Raw genomic sequence first — 17,806 nt, forward strand, 5'->3', positions numbered from 1 at the left:
CAAATATTCCTCCCTCCTTCGAACTAAAATCATTTCTAAGCTTTTTTTTTGCGTTTCCAATTCTTAGTTTTTAGTTTTGGATGGTGATGATCCACCAGTAGAAAAATATAAATATGTATTTTTTCAAAAAATAGTTTTATATTTTTTAAAAAAATAAAAAAATATTATTTTTAATGTTACATTAGTTTTGAGTAATCCAGAATAAAAAGAGTTTCTTGATATATATAAAATGAAAAATAAAGCGTGTTTGAGAATATGATTATTGTGATTGTTTTTTAAAGTGCTTTTCACTTATAAAAATATATCAATAATATTTTTTTAATTTTAAAAAAGTATTTTTAAAATCAGCACCACTAATTTAAAATAAAAAAAAATTAATTTTTTAAAAAAATATTTTTTTAAACACAGTACCAAACACTCTGTAAACAAGTCATTTTATCATTCAAGGGAGAAAACAAATTCATTGATTAGAAAATAAAAACAATATCCTAATATAAAATCTTGAGAAAAATAAACATTTTCGGATCAACACTCGAAAGAGAAGACTAGCCCATTGTGAAGCAAGTGGCCTTGAGGTATCGGTTCTTGCTCGCATAATCTTTGTTTGGGCTACCCAGCTCAACTATCATTTTAGCCCAAAAGACACTGAGCTCATTAACACCACCACTACACCTAACCGCCATTAGAAAATAAATAAAATTTATAGAATAAAAATAAAAGAAGGAACTAGCACGACGTAGTACGTACACCAACTCAAGTGGAAAATCGGAAACCACAAACTGGTTACGTCTACGCGCTCTCTCTCGAATAACCTTCGCGCTCTCTCTCTAAAAATTAATGGAATCTCTCGATCAAACCCCAAACCCTCATTTTCAAGCCCCACAAGACCAATCCAATCCACCTCCACCGGAAACCCTAGATTTCATCCCCGGTTGCCCTAACTCGCCCCTTCATCCTCCAGCTGAAGAACCTCAATTTCCTGATCCCCAAAACCCACACAAAACCCTAATCTCCAATCCTCCCCAAATTGCCCCTGAAAATGGCCACAATCCCCAAACTACCACGCCAAAACCCGAGATCCCCAAGCCCTTGCTCTCCGAAAATGGCGTCGCTAACACAAACAGTGGTGACAGAGACTACTCTGGTGGAGAGGAGGAAACCACCAGCCGCCGCCGCCGTCGCAGTCGTTGGGACCCACCGGCGGATGCTGTTGCCGATGGTAGTAATAATAATGACTCGGGTAGCGGCACGAGGAAGCGAAAATCGAGGTGGGCTGACGACGAGCCAAAGCCCGTGATTCAGTTACCTGATTTTATGAAAGATTTTACTGGAGGTATTGAATTTGATCCGGAAATTCAAGCTTTAAATGCTAGGCTATTGGAGATTAGTAGGATGTTGCAGTCTGGTTTGCCTCTTGATGATAGACCTGAAGGAGCTAGGTCTCCTTCGCCTGAACCAATTTATGATAATATGGGAATTAGGATTAACACTAGAGAGTACAGGGCAAGAGAAAGATTGAACAAAGAAAGACAAGAGATTATTTCGCAGATTATTAAGAGAAACCCGGCCTTTAAACCGCCAGCAGATTATAGGCCCCCCAAGCTTCAAAAGAAGCTTTATATACCTATGAAAGAGTATCCAGGGTATAATTTTATTGGGTTGATTATTGGGCCAAGAGGGAATACCCAGAAGAGAATGGAGAGGGAGACAGGTGGTAAAATTGTTATTAGAGGTAAGGGGTCAGTGAAGGAAGGGAGATTGCAGCAGAAGAGGGATCTGAAACCAGATCCATCAGAGAATGAGGATTTGCATGTTTTGGTCGAGGCGGAGACACAGGAGGCATTGGATGCTGCTGCAGGGATGGTTGAGAAGTTGTTGCAACCTGTGGATGAAGTCTTGAATGAGCATAAGAGGCAGCAGCTTAGGGAACTTGCTGCTTTGAATGGAACAATTAGGGATGAGGAGTATTGTAGGCTATGTGGTGAGCCAGGCCATAGGCAGTATGCATGCCCTTCGCGGACCTCTACGTTTAAGAGTGATGTGCTTTGTAAGATTTGTGGCGATGGTGGACATCCAACCATTGATTGTCCTATGAAGGGAACAACTGGGAAGAAAATGGATGATGAGTATCAGAACTTTTTGGCTGAGTTAGGTGGGACTATGCCTGAATCTGCAACTAAGCAAACTTCTACCTTAGCTTTGGAGTCAAGTGGTTCTGGAAGAAATCCTCCCTGGGCTGGTAGTAATACCGGGGGTCTTGGTAGTGCGAATCAAGCAGGGCTGGGAGCAAATGGGCTCAAACCTAAAGAATATGATGATACGAATTTGTATATTGGTTACTTGCCACCCAATCTTGATGATGATGGTTTGATTGGTTTGTTTTCTTCTTTTGGTGAAATCGTGATGGCCAAGGTGATTAAGGATCGGATTACTGGATTGAGTAAAGGTTATGGTTTTGTGAAGTATTGTGATGTTCAAATGGCTAATAATGCAATCGCAAGCATGAATGGTTATCGCATTGATGGTCGAACCATTGCTGTGAGAGTTGCTGGTAAGCCGCCTCAGCCTACTGTCCCGCCAGGTCCTCCAACATCAACCATGCCCGCATACCCTATCTCAACTCAACCACTTGGTGGTGCCTACCCCTCTCAGCAGTTTACAGCAGGTGGTCCCCTTCCAAATGGTCCACCTACCAGCTATGTTGGGGCGCACGCCAGCTATACAGGAACTCCGGTTCCATGGGGACCACCAGTTCCCTCTCCTTATGGTCCTTATCCTCCTCCTCCTCCTCCTCCTGGGTCAACCATGTACCCTCCCATTCCTGGACAGCCCATACCTCCTTATGGTGTTCAATATCCTCCACCAGTGCAGCCAGTTCCCTCGGGCACACTGACTCGGACTGCGGCATCCAGTGAGGCTCAACAAAGCTACCCACCAGGAGTGCCATCTGAAAACAGCTTATCTGCTCCACTTGCAGCCTCAAATGGGTATGGGCACTCGATAGGTTATTCATCTTACTACAGTTCAGTTCCTCCTCCTGCTCCCCCCCCAGCAACAGACCATTCACAGGGAATGGGTAATATGCCTTGGGCTTCAAACTCGACCATGCCACCTCCACATTCTTCTTCTGCATCAAAAGCAAGATATGGTGCAGATGCAGAGTATGAGAAGTTTATGGCAGAGATGAAATGAGGCCAGTTGCTTTCCTAGTTACTTCCAATTGAAGAGGTAAATGGAATGTCCATTTTCTTGTTACTTGTTATGATTCCTTTGGGTTCTTAACTGTGTGCATCTTACACACGTGCATAGAGTTAGACATGTCTTTTATAGGACTAGAGACAGTATAAATCCTATCAAAACCTGTCCATCCAACTGTTTTGTTGCATTGATTTGCTGATCATAAAGTTCTCTTGCCTTATGGTATTGCACTTTTGCATATTTGGAAGTCATTAGTCAATCTCAACGGAAGTTCTATGAAACATCAGCCCTTGCAGATATTGAGTTTCATGTTTGGTATCCATGACAGAGTGTTATGTGTAGGAGTTGTTGTATACTGTAGTTATTGTGAACTATTTATACTAGAACATTATTGCTTAAAAAGATGGAAAAAAACATACAACGTGGCTTTCTGTTCTTTTGTTTTTGCTAAAAAGTTGTTCTAACTAGAAAAAAATTACCATCGATGTAAGTTGACTCGGGGCAATGGAAGGTTTTAGCTTTGCATTTCACTTTTGCATTCTGGATTCTCACTTGGTGTGTTTTTTTTACATCCAAAGGTATTTAAAAGGAAAGAGGTTATAACTTTTTCAGTATGCAAGCCTACCCCTTCTAAATGCAGATGAGATTGTAGATTATTTATGATTCCTTATTATTATATAATTTTCCATTTGGTTTGTTTGTGATATTCTAACCATTTACCTTCTTTGCAATGGTATTGTATGTCTTGTCATCTAGCAGTGGTAGATTGTGTGAACAACCTCTTCTGATTTATCTTTCTTTATTAAATCAAATTTCTTATGAAATGATGTTTAATCAAAACAGCTACTAAGTCAAATATGTTAGGACTAATCATAGTTTTGAGTTGTCTCACTGAAAGAAAAAAAATCTACAGTCCTCTTATCAACATGTTTTCTGTTATTTCCTTCTATTTACATTTCTTAACCCTTTTTTGCCGTTATTGAATAATTTTGACAGGGCTGATGTTTCTTGGCGCAGCCTGATTTCTTACCTCTTGCCATGACTTTGTTGGGAGTATGGGACTCACATCTTTAACCTTGCTGTACTGTTATCACATTTGCAGAGATATTGGCTAGTGAGTTCATACAGACACATTTTGGAGAAGCTGCTCAAATCTTATTGATATTATTATTTCTTGTTTTCTTATTGAACTTAACTTTGTTTTCTTATCAATGTGTGTTGCCTCCTATACGATGTCTCATTGCTAACTTCTACTTTTATTTGCTTAATTGAATTTTTTTGGAATATCTCACTGACAGTTTTGTGTTACATTTGACCATCTTTGGTGTGCTTAACCATTTCTTTTCTTGGCTTTAATGTTATTTTTTATTGGTGTTCACCTTTTACTTTGAGGATAGTTGAGTTATCCTAGTTGCTCTGCTGTTGAAGCTTCTGCAGGTTTGTTCATCCTATCTTTCAAGATGGCGAGTGTCTTAGAATATGAATGCCTTTTGGGTATGTGTAAGAAGCTTTCAATTCATTCTTTTTGCTTATTTGTTTTTCTTTCTCTCCCGTTTGCTTGTAAGGTTGTTCTGATGTCTCTTCCTAGCTTTTACATGGCCGTTAAAAGATCTCAAATACACATTTAGTTTTGGTAGTGATTTTTTTTTATCAAATACAATGCTATGTGATTTAGGATATAGTTGAATATGGAACCTGAGGGAGCTAACTGTTGTGTGAATTAAGAGAGTTATCAGTTTCCTGTTTAGCTGGTCAATGAAGTGTGATTTAGGACCCATTTAGAGCTGCAGTGTGAAAACTAGTTGCGATGCAAGAATATGCTTGTGTGATTGCAGTGCCAAAGTGGCACATAGTGGTTTACATAAGAAAGTCTGTTAAAGATATTGCATGATGATTTGAAAGCATTATTATCTTGTCAGTGTTATTTCAGATTGCTGGTAATTTCTCGAATCTTAGCCTCTGTGGTATAATAAACAAAAGATTTTAGCTTTGCCTTTTTTCTAAGATGAAATTTGCCACCCACAGAACTTTCTATTGGCCTGTTCTTGCATAGAACCTTCCTAAATTTCTGTCATTTCTTCTAAGTCATTTGTACCCTTCTTGAATGTACATGCACAACTCTTTTTTGAATTACTGGTGAGCTGTGAACAGCTGTAGGTATGTTTGTTGATAATCTGTTTTCTCCAACTAGATTCTTTTGTAAAGCTTTGACTAGCAATCATAGTTCCAAAAAAATAAAATTGAATTCTCCTTCTTAAGGAAGGATTGGTGTTTTGCTCGGATAAATTGATGTGGAGTGACTTAAATATTAGTGGCAAGGAAGACTTTAGAGATGACATAATTTTACTCAATTATTCGGTAGTTCAGCTATTTTATGTTCAAAACCTAGCACCCTGATTGTTGGGAAGTTGAAGAGTTTGGTGTTTGCATCTATTCATTTTGTTATCGCAACAGCTGCAGGTCATGGGCACTAAGTTGTCTCATGGCTTGTATATTCATTTCTGGTGGTAATGGCATTGTGGTCATTTTTCTTGCAGCAAGGATGTTATATACCTTGATGACTTTATCAATATTTTTCCTGGTCTATTCCATTTTACGTGCTAACTTTGTTGTGTGCAAGATGGTCAGGATTTAGTTCCATGAGACGAAAAGAAGTTGCTATCATGGGCATCATGGACCTTGTCAGATATTTCATGGTCAGCTCCCAATGTAGTGCTTAACTAGATGATTTTAGGGATAGTAGAGGTTTAGTTCTGTCATCAAAACCTGATTCTGAAGTGGATATTGCTAATTAGCTAGCAGTCATATAAATTTCTGTAAACTGCCACTTCCGAATGTATTGATATTTAATGGTTACTGCTTTGAGTTTGTATTTTCCATTGATCACATCATACTGCATTTTGTAATGGTTCATTGATATGGCTTGATGTTGGTGGTCGGATCTCTGCTACAACTTACATGCAGGCCTCCTCATTGCATGCATCACCCCGCATAATGTTCATTGCCTGTGCCCCCCTGTTTGCTTTCTGTGATTTTTTTTTTAATTGATATGGTTCTCTGATTGATGGTGTTCTCGAGTAAGCCATGGGCATGGAACGTTCTTGATGACTTCTGCTAGATTGAAGGGATGTTTATATTTATTGATGGTTTTTTTTTTTCTATTGGAATTTGCCTTCTTCAAACTGGTTATGGTATTTTGAAGTATGGCTGAAGGAATTAACAAAAATACTATTAACCATCTTGACCAAACGAACAATTAACCAAAAAAATAAAAAAACACAATGGCTGAAAGACCATAATATCTTTGAACCCAATGACTTAAATGTCTTGGATTCAAGGGTACGTGTAGTTATATTGTGTATAAAAGTATCAAAATTTTCTTAGTAAAAAAATCATCACATTATGGTGATAAATAAGAAAATATGAGGAAAATGAGAGCGGGTTTTAGTGAATTATCTATTTTAGTATGTTTGTTATTTTAAATTCATTAAATGATACCTTTACCCAGGGGTGTGCACAAAAACCGAAAAACCGAGTAAACCGATAAAACCGACAAAAAATTAACCGAAAAAACCGAACCGAATAATAAAACCGAGTAAACCGATTAGATTATATAGAAAAAAACCCGGTTCGGTTCGGTTTTTGGTTTTGTAGTGAAAAAACCGAGTAACCGGATCGGACCGGACCGGTTTTAAAAAAAAGAATCCACTCCGCCCTGTTATAAATAGAAAACTTTGTTCACGCCGCGCCCCTCTCTGCTCTGGCTCTCTTCTCTCCGCTAATTCTAAGTTCTAACCCTAAAACATTGAACAATAAACTTTCAATCTCTCACCTCTCGAAGTCTCGATTCTCTATTTCTCTTTCTCTCCTCTCAGTCTCAGCTCTCAGACTCTTACTCTCACTACTCACCAACACCGACAAACTGCTACAGAAGAGAAGAATTAACAACAACCTTTTTATACAGACAAACCTCAAGAAGGGAGCAAAACTTTGAAAAGCTAGACCGATAAAGGGAAGGAAAAGTCTCTCATCCACAGTAAGAACTCCACTGTTAGGTACACAACCATCTAGAATGGCATATCAGTGCTGTCATTTTTTATGACTTAACCTATGTTGTCACCAATTTTTTATTCTATAATTTTTTTTCCCTTTTTCTGTTTTGTGAATTAAAGGCTGGATTGCTTGCTTACCTGAATTAACTTGTTTTTCTGTGTTGGGCGGAGAATGTCATGGGCCATATATATATACATTTTCGTTCCTTTCCATATTACAGTTCCAAGCTATATATATATATACATTTTCGTTCCTTTCCATATTACAGTTCCAAGCTATATATATATATATATATAGCTTGGAAAGGAACGGAAATGTAATTTCATGAACACTCTGAGCTCTCCCCAAAATTTTATAAACCAAAAATCATGATTCTTTACTCTTTTTTTTTTAAGAGAAACATTATTTTCAAGTCAACTTTTACATATGTAAACTAAATCTGCTAGATTGGACATTAATCAGATGTTCTCGTCAGGACTTGTGTATTATCAATTTATCATCCACGGCTGAGCTGACCGGAGTATTTGCCTGCATAGAGTTTTGCTTTTCAAAATAAATTATTTGAGAATGTGTATTAAACAGGTGTTCCCTCAATTAGCTTTCCAAAGTTTTGACATTACAGTTTTGCTCCAATTCTTTTGCACGTTACCTATCATCTTTTAGATGAAAACTAACACTCTTTCCTTGCAATAGGAGACCTGCTGGGCATCAGACCGTGCACCCACACTTTCTTTGTTTTTTTTTGCTGTTCTTTATAGAGTTCCATTGTCGGTCCTGATTTGCCAGCATCAGTCTCCTTCACTAGCCACATGCACATCTTTGCTTTTTATTTCATATGGCTCAACCATGATTTGCACTCAGGATGTTTAATCTGAGGCCCTTTGCTATTATCTAAAAATACTGCAGGTTTTATTATTTGTTTCTTGTTCGTTTAGAAGAATAACCAGGGTAGAATTCAGCTGATAAGAATTGGTTCCTTCACCAATAAACTAAACAACTATATACTTTCCTGTTACTCTAAATCCGCTAGATTGGACCTTTGTATTTTCCTGCATGTTTAGGACCTATTCATTTATTTGAAAAAACAATCTGTAATGTGGAGTTAAAGAAAGCAGAATAAAAGGTTGTCTTAACACTGAATTCTCAACTTTAATGCCTTGGTGTTTGTGATTTTGGTTCTTGGACAATTCTGTTCTGTCTTGGTTTCATGTCTACTGAAATTTACAGCCATGGAACATCATTCCAATATGGCATTTTGCTGTCTTGTTTATCATGAGATTATTTGATTTGAATTTGATTTGGGTAAACTGCTCTTTGAATGGAAGTATTCATTATTCTGTTTGCATTTGATTCTGTAAACTAACCAAGTAGTTTGTATTTGGTAATTACAGATGGAAAACCTTCAAAATCAAAATGCTTCATCCACTGCCCCATCTTCAAACACTAACCCAACATCAACTACTGTAGGATCCACCACGAATACTAAAGGTAAACAACTTCAAGTCCTTGCATCTAGGAAAAGAAATGTTGATAAAAAAAAGTCACAAATTTGGGATCATTTTACAAATCTTGATGGTGATCCTAAAACCCCTAGAGCTGAATGTAATTATTGTGGAAAGGATTATGCATGTCATACTATTATTAATGGGACAAGTAATATGTGGAGTCATTTGAAAGTATGCCAAAAAGTTTCTTTTGTGGTTGATAAGAAGCAAAAAAATTTTGCTATTAGAACCTAATAAAGTAGGGGGTGAATTAGGAGATCGAAGTGTGGGAACTCTTAAGGCAATAGGTTATGATTATGATGAATGCAGAAATGCACTAGTGAAATTGGTTATAATTGATGAGTTGCCTTTTAATTTTGTGGAGGGTAAGGGGTTTAAATTATATTCTAGGACCATGCAGCCTAGATTTGACATTCCTTCTCGTTTCACTATTATGAGAGATTGTTTGAAACTTTATGTTGAAGAGAAGGAAAGATTAAAGAGAGCTCTTAAGGGTCAACGATTATGCTTAACAACAGATACATGGACATCAATCCAAAACATTAACTATATGTCCTTAACGGCTCATTGGATTGATAATGAATGGAATTTGCATAAAAGAATTCTAAATTTTTGTCAAGTTTCCAATCATATGGGTGAGACAATTGGTCAGGTTATTGAGAATTGTTTGTTAGATTGGGGGATTGATAAACTTTTAACTGTTACAGTAGACAATGCAAGCTCTAATAGTGTTACTATTTCATATTTGAAGAATGTGATGAAAGATTGGCCAACTAATATATTGTCAAATGAACATTTGCATGTTAGATGTTGTGCACACATTGTCAACCTCATTGTATATGATGGTTTGAAAGAGATGAATGTTTCGGTTGTTAAGATTCGAAATGCAATTAGGTTTGTGAGGTCTTCACCCTCTAGGCTACTTGCATTTAAAAAGTGTGCAGAAAAGTTGCATATAGAGTGTAAGAAATCATTGTGTTTGGATGTTGCAACTCGATGGAATTCAACTTATCTTATGTTAGAAGCTGCGGAAAAGTTTGAAAAGGTCTTTATGAGGTTAAGTCAAAGTGAATCTAGGTATATGAGTTACTTTTTGGAGGTTGATTCAAAGGGGAATAAAAAAAACATAGGGCCGCCTAGTTTGGAGGATTGGGAAAATGCTAAAACTTTGCTGAAGTTTTTAAAGATCTTTTACATGGTTACATTGAAATTTTCTGGCTCATTGCATGTTACATCAAATTCTTTCTTCAATGAATTGATTTTCATGCATACAAACTTGTTGCAATTGTGTAAAAGTAGAGATAATCTTTTGAATGGAATGGCGATTAACATGATGAATAAGTTTGAGAAGTATTGGGGTTGTGGAGCAAATCAGAATTTTTTATTGTATGTGGCTAATGTTTTGGATCCTCGTCTTAAGTTGAAATATGTGAAATTTTGTTTTGGTGAGTTGTATACTTATGACAAAGCACAATTGCTAACAAAAAAGGTGAAAGATAATTTGGTGAGCTTGTATGAGTTTTATTTGATAGCCAATGAAGTGGTGGATGATAATAGGCATAAACAAGATGATAATGATGCTACTGATGACATGGAGGTAGATGTTAACACTTTAGCTCGGTTCAAAAGGCACTTACAAGAGGAAGATAGTGTGGAAAATAGAAATGAGGTTGAGAGGTATTTGAGTGATGGTTGTGAGGATCCTGATGATGATAAATTAGATATTTTGGGTTGGTGGAAAATTAATGCTTTAAAATATAAGATACTTTCGAAAGTTGCACAACATGTTCTTGCTATTCCTATATCCACAGTGGCTTCCGAATCAGCCTTTAGCACAGGTGATCGTATACTCGACCAATTTCGAAGTTCTCTATCTCCAGCAACAGTTCAAGCACTCATTTGTTGTCAAAATTGGTTGCATCATGGTCCAATTTCAACTAATAATACAACCTTGATGAATGATTTGGAAACCTACGAAAACCTTGAATCAGGTAACGTTTCTTAAAAACTTACACATTTTATTTTATTATTTATTAATTAACACATTTTATTCTAACATGTTTAGTATTTTATTTTGTAGAATTTGATGGAAAGTTGCATTTAGCAACGGATGATAATTAGTTCACAAATTGTGAATTTCTGATGCATGTATTGAAAACGTATGGTATAAATATATATTTTTTTAATTTTTATATCTTCTGATTTAATTTATTATGTTATAATTCTAGATTATGAATTTCAGGAATCAAAGTGCAATGCTCTTGAAGTGCTTTTTTATTGAGATGATGTGCACATGAAGATTTATTTTTGTGGCTTGGAGTGTTTTATGATAATGTTATTTGTTGTTTTTTTGTTAAGCCCTTTGAAGGCAATGGTTTGTATTTTGTAATTTGAATTTTAACTTATTGGTGTGTGATTGTGAGTGTGTGTTATTTATTTAAACTTTTCGGAAGTAGAAAAATATTAGTAAGTTAAAAATATATTGAACACAAGATTGACACTAATAATTTCATATAAATGAATATTTAATGGCCAAAAAAATTAATAAACATAAGATTGATAATAATAATTTAATACAATTGAATATTTAAGGGTAAAAAAATTAAATATATTTGGAATCTTCAAAGAAAATGAGATAATAGCAAATTTAATTGTAAGCCCATTAGAAATCCATTAGAAGCCCATTAAAAAACAAAAAAAAAGCCCAAAAATGCATATAGGTTTGTCCGGTTTTTTGGCTTAAAAACCGGACCGGAACCGAACCGAAACCGGCCGGTTTGGGCCGGGTCCGGTTCGGTTTCGGGTGTTTTTTTTTTTCTTTTTTTTTTTCGGTTTGGTTGCTTTTTTTAGGGAAAAAACCGAACCGAACCGGAAATGATACCTACATTTTCATTTCATTTTTTTAAAGAGTGTTTGTAAATATGTATCATATAATTTAATAATAAAAAAAGAGTATAAATAATTTACATTGTGGTCTTAAATAAACATTTTATATATTGTTGATGTCTAATTTTATAAATATTTATTTTTATTACCATATAATTATATAATAAAATAAAATAAAATTGTTAAAACAAGTTGAGTCTGTAACTTAGGTTGCTGGTAATTTAATATATTGTTATTTTGATATTAAATAAAAAAAATATTATTTTTATATTTTAAAAAATTAAATCTAATTTTACCTATTATTCAAAAATATTTTTTCTCTTATACATTTATATTTTTTATTTTTTTGGGCTTATAAGTTGATTCAATTGCAGCATAATAACTTTTCATACAATCTTTTAGCCCTTCAATTCTTTTTTATATTTGAAAAAAGATTTGATTCGACAACAATATGACGTGGGAACTAATCTAGTTCTTACTATTACACCTTTATATTTATATTAATTATTTTTCTAATAAATTCTTTTATCGAATCCAATGGCTTTCTAATTAATTTTCTAATAAAAGTTTTTCTGGAATCCAATGGCTTTTAAAACTTTCTCCAACACGAATACTAAAAAAATATTAAGAATATAGTTTGGTTGTTTTTCAAAATATTTTTTATGTATAAATATATTAAAATAATATTTTTTTTATTTTTAAAAAATTATTTTTGATATCAGCATATGAAAATAATCTAAAAAACACTAAAAAAATATTAATTTAAAAAAATAAAAAAAATTTAAATTTTTTAAAAAAATTACTTTTAAAATTTAAAAATAAACAAGTCTAAATACGTTCATTTGTGTTGAAATCAACAATGAGACAGTGATTTTGAGTGACAATATTCAATTCCATTACTAAGTTACTTGACAATTTTTTCTATTGCGAGATTGTAGAGTATATAAACCAAAAGATTTACAGGTTTTTTCTTTAGTATTTCCTCCCTGATTGTCGTATGACTATAAGTGGTCCTACATAAAGCTTATTTACTTTTATCTCATTAAGGTTAATTATCATGGTCGAGATTGTACGTCACATGGTCAATATTTTCCACCATAGGAAACTTTTATTATAACAAATGGAGAATGGTGGATCGTCACGAAGAATTTTTGAAGGGTGGCCGCTTAGCTTATCCTCCGAGGTCGAATATATATAATAAATAAATATTATTGCATAAAATGATATTACTATTATATTTAAGGGAAATACAAAGATTAAAAAAAATAAACTGAAATCAAGATCTTTTTGCCATTAATGGATGGATACGAGGGTACTCATATTAAATTCCCAAAATTTTATAACTTTAGGATCGAATTTATAAAATCATGTGCACAAGGTTATTTTCTGATTTCATACAAAGACAAGTCACAAATGGGCGTAAGAATAATTGTAATATTATAATAATATATATATATATATATATATATGAATGTAAGCACAAGTCAAACGTGTCTTATAGGCTGGTGGGCAAGACATTGTCACGCTATCGGCGAGGCCTCGAGTTCGAACCCTACGGTTTTGCGTTTTGAGTCCTTTTCCTTTCCATTTTCATCTTCTCTTCTGCTTCATCGTCATCATCAAGCTTCGAGCCATGGACGATCAAGTAGATCCATCTTCTCCTTCTCGCACAAAGGTACCAATCAATCATTTTACTAAGAATCAATGATTCCGCGTTTGATTGTTTAGGATTGTGTTGAATGGATAGTTCAGATCTGAAAGTAATAATTCTTAACAAAAAGTGAACTGACTGCAGCTTAAGTTCAAGCCTAAACTTCCGCGTAGACAGAGAAGAACCTCCGTCCCGAAAACGTAATTCCGCTTCTATTCCCCGTACAGTATTTGATTGAAATCTTCTTCTTCTCTTTGTCATAAAAGGTTAGATTAATTTTAGTTTTAATGTGTGGTGTTGGATGTGGAAAATGCAGTGAAGAGATAAACGATGACAGGAGGAGTAACGAGGATGAAGAAGCTGCCCAGGCTCAGATGCTCATCCACAAATTCAATGTATGTGTGCAGATAATATGCTGTGTTCTCTCCTTGCTTCAACCTAAAAATGGTGTTTGGGTTTTTCATCTTGGCCTTATCATCTACCATTTCTTTTCTTTGCCCTATAGAATTGCAGCGTCTTAAGTCAACTTGCTGATTTTTATTTAACCATTGCAAGTTGCAACCCACCCTAAAGACAAAAGATTAATTAATTATACTTTGATGCGCCTTAATTTTTACGAAAATCACAGTCCGAAACCGGACCCACCCCGTTCATTCAACCATTCGGATCTTTCGGCATGGTCGTGCCTTATGACTAGTCAGTCAGTCATATACACAGCAGCCATCCTTGTTGCTCTTCTTCTAATTATGCTAAGCATTTACTGTGTAATCAATTTAGTAGTAGCAGTCGTCGTAGGAGTCTAAGAAAAATAACCTATTTTTAACCAATCCACAAAAATCTCAGGACAGCCTGCATTTGTTTTTGCTTTCAAAAAAGGTTTTTGAATTTTTTTTTCCTTTAAATTATTATTTCTTATATATTTTGTATCGTTTTTCATGTGTAAAAAATAAATTTTAAAAAAACAAAAACAACATTATTTTAATACATTCTCAATCAAATTCCACAATTCTAAATACTACCTTGTTATTCTATGCATTCCCCCCATGGACTAATTTTATGCAGTATCCTAAGTTTAATAAATACTACAGTCTAGTATGGCAATTTATTTGTTTATGTTCTTAGCTCAACTGTGATTTGCTTGTGCAGGAAAATCTCAGAAGACAAGTCCCTAAAGAAAAGAAACGTAATCTCTCTTTAGCTTGGACATTCTATGCTGTCTTATCATTTGCGTTTCATCTTTCTTCTGTTTTGTTGATCTTAAACTAAGTTGCTTACATGGACTAAAGCTTCATTGTCCAACGTCATGTTGATTTGGCTAAAGCCCTTTCCGTTGGGAATTCAGTCAGCAACTGGAATATGTTAGCAGCAATATGTGTCTCATGGGATTTAGGGCACCTTGCTTCTAATTAGTGTTCTCTCTCAGTCCATGTAACTTGCTTCCTTGCATACTAAAGCTTTAAGATGCTAAAATTTTATGGTATCGGTGCCTATATTCTGAAAAATTAGCGCTGCTTGTAATGATTGAGTCTGCAACCTTGTGGTTGCAAGCTTTAGGCTATACCATCTCAATAAGCATTGACCCCTAATTGTTCGTGATTCTATATGCTTCACAATTTCTGATTAGAAACTCAAGAACAGTAAAATGAAAATAATTTGTGTTCTGTTACTCGATAGCTTTTGTTGACGGTTTAACCATCCTTGTAATAATTGGAATAAGATACAATGCTTGAGATGGGCCAGATTTCCCAGTCAAATCTGCACTACTAGATGAATAATTTTGGGATGGGTTAATTTAAAATATTGTTACTGTGATATCTATCAATCATCGTTATCCACTCATGTTTGAAGTTCACACCTGCAGCTCAAGTGCAAGTTGCTTTCGGGCCAGGTGCCCCATCACCACCTCTTTCGATAAGGAAATATAATGTTCCTGTGCATGAGAACACTGGTAGCAGCTGGTCAGGGACGGAAGATACCAGGGATGATGATGGGGAAATTTTTGTGCCTCCTTCAGCTGCCAGTGTAGATGGGGCTATCAATCCGTTATCCCTGAAAGGGAAGAGACGATATAAAGAACCTTGGGTAAGGGTTCTATCAGTCCCTCTCTCTTTCAGTCTCTCTTCCATCGCATGGATACTAAGATCTGGTTTTTGTGATGCTGTTGCAGGATTACCGCCATATCTATTATCCAAATACTCTTCCTTTGAGGCCGCCTTACTCTGGCGACCCTAGTAAGTTTTTAGATGCATCTAGAAGAGAACAATATATTCTTAGCATGGTTGCTGGAAGCACTTTTGAACCGAATTTCTCTGTTTCCATTTCCCTGAAGTTCTAAAATAATAAACTTCCTTGATGTTGTTGTTTTATGACACATGTCATGTTAGACTGTTCCATTTTCTTTTTGCATAGCTTTAATTTCTAATATCAACATTTTGATATTGCTGGAACATTGTACCAGTGAAACATCTTTTTGATGTTAGGATCTCCTCAAAATTATGGTAAGAAAAAACAACGAGCTTAGTTCTCAAAACCCCAATTGGTTCTATCTCATGCAATTAATTAATGTCATGACTACTCACAAGACCTAGAGTTTTCATAAGTGCAGAGATAGCCCAAGAATTTTCTGTTGCCTTTTTATCTTTAATGCTTTGTTGTTAGGTGTCATTCTGTAATGCTGAGTACAATATGCTGTTTTTGCTTTTAGAGCTTCTTGACGAGGCTGAGTTTGGGGAGGAAGCAAGGAACTTGGAGTATGATGAGACTGCTATTAATCCTGCTTCTGATCTTGGCTGTTGGTTGGTGTTCGCATTATATATATTCCTTGCTTTGAAATTTATCAGTTTTTCATTTTTGTAACTAGCATCCTAGTTAAAATTAACTGTGATTGGTGACAGGAGTGTGACAATGAAAGGTTATTTTCTTCCAAGTTCCTGAGAAGCTGCCCTTTTGAAGCGATCAGCAAGTGCAAAGGGAAAGGGGAAGCTGATATGTCAATGCCATCAGAAAGCAAGAGTGCTCCTAGGAAGACCAGTTTTGAAGAATTGCCAAAGGGATATATGGGCAAAAATGCTGGTTTTACAGGAGTGGAGCGATCAAGCTTAAGCTTGCGATGCACTATATGATGTAAGTCATGTTACACATTCTCTTTGCACATGTACATGCAAGTGCATTCTCGCAAACAGACTTATTTGGCTACTCGTTACATAAAGATAATGAATGGACTTAAGTTATCTTGCATTGCCTCTGTTCACCGGTTTTTGAGGCCTCAAATCAGATAGATTCTATAGGGCATTAGGACCTCATACTAGATTTGCATCACAAATTTACAATCCTGAAAAGAGTTTTAAGTCAACTACTCCCAGTGTTCGTCAATGTACTTGAAGGAAATCTATTTTCATCGTTTATTGAAGTTGCATATTTTGAATTTAATGCTCATACTGGTTATAACTTATCAATTAGGTGCCAGGTTTAGGTTCTTATTGTATCAGCCAGATTTGGCACAGTTCTCCATTTCTTATTGTAGCGGCCAAATTTGGCTCAGTTCCTGCTGGAATCCTGCTTTAAGAATCACAAATGTATTATTTTTTTAATTCGTGAAACTGGTTATTTTTTTCATAAATAAATGTGTGAAATTGTGAATTCTCAATTCTTTATGCATGTCATTTCATGAAGTGAAAAGGCATTGTGCATCCTTTATCCTCAAACTAACAGGGATAGATTTCCATTACCATCTATAATTACGAGTTTTTGCTCAAGACATTCAAAAAGACGACCACTTTATCACGGGGTCTTAAAGAAAGCAGATTGCTACATTTATCTTTTGTTTTCGTTACACTCGATTCACTGCTCTTAATGGGAACAGCAGAAGATGTTGATGCCTCTGCTCTAAATTAGAAACTGCATCAAACCATGTGTTTTTCTCTTTGTTCCCAGTTTTAAGTTTTAACATTAGATTTACTATGTGCAGGTTTCACCTGGCTCAGAGTGTACATTTGCTCAAGATGTTATGGCGATCAACACTGCAGGTAAAGATTGCTGCGCTATTGGAGAGCTTGGGAAACGTGCTGTTGTAACTCCTGATATTGAATTTAACTTGAAACTCCGTGATCAACTTGGACTAGAATGCAAATAATAGACGCATTAGCGGTAGGAATGGTACATACAGCATGGTAGAAAATATGGCAGACCTAGCAGCAGTATGTGTATAACAAGTAAGGAATTATGGGTTAGGGTCTTTCTGACTGCGTAGCAAATGAATCGATCTGTTTGTGGCGTTTGGCAGGATGTCTTTCTGACCTAATGTCCTTCATACATCTCAAGGTCAATAGAAAAAATTATCCCTTTTGGATACGTGATGGAATAATCCATGTTGAATGCTTTTGTGTGTTCATGTTGCCTCCGGTTCAGCACAGGAAATTGCATGTTCTCTTCTATATCCGAAGGCAAGTGTCAAACGGTATCCAAAATAACCTGCACAAAAAGAACCAAGTGTATTTTCAACTACGGAGAACCC

The 17,806-nt window shown here is 35.5% G+C and overlaps 1 protein-coding gene, 1 long non-coding RNA gene and 1 pseudogene across 2 annotated transcripts; all 3 read left to right on the forward strand.

Moving 5' to 3' along the window:
* The first annotated feature begins 749 nt into the window (after positions 1-749).
* LOC118034213 (splicing factor-like protein 1) lies at positions 750-6,061 on the forward strand. Its single transcript, XM_035039448.2, has 2 exons — positions 750-3,228; positions 4,195-6,061. The coding sequence occupies exon 1, from the start codon at positions 838-840 to the stop codon at positions 3,190-3,192; it is 2,355 nt and encodes a 784-aa protein (XP_034895339.1). The 5' UTR covers positions 750-837; the 3' UTR covers positions 3,193-3,228; positions 4,195-6,061.
* Positions 6,062-10,657: 4,596 nt separating this feature from the next.
* LOC140955365 (uncharacterized) lies at positions 10,658-11,198 on the forward strand. Its single transcript, XR_012169353.1, has 3 exons — positions 10,658-10,747; positions 10,837-10,915; positions 10,999-11,198. It is a non-coding gene; the product is annotated as an uncharacterized lncRNA (long non-coding RNA).
* Positions 11,199-13,142: 1,944 nt separating this feature from the next.
* LOC118034212 (uncharacterized) lies at positions 13,143-17,479 on the forward strand (annotated as a pseudogene).
* The last annotated feature ends 327 nt before the right edge of the window (positions 17,480-17,806 follow it).

The sequence above is a fragment of the Populus alba genome, chromosome 3 (assembly GCF_005239225.2).
Source record: "Populus alba chromosome 3, ASM523922v2, whole genome shotgun sequence".
Classification (NCBI taxonomy): domain Eukaryota; kingdom Viridiplantae; phylum Streptophyta; class Magnoliopsida; order Malpighiales; family Salicaceae; genus Populus; species Populus alba.

Excerpts from the sequence above, each read along its gene's own strand:
- LOC118034213 (XM_035039448.2), top strand. The coding sequence starts at position 838 with ATGGAATCTCTCGATCAAACCCCAAACCCTCATTTTCAAGCCCCACAA.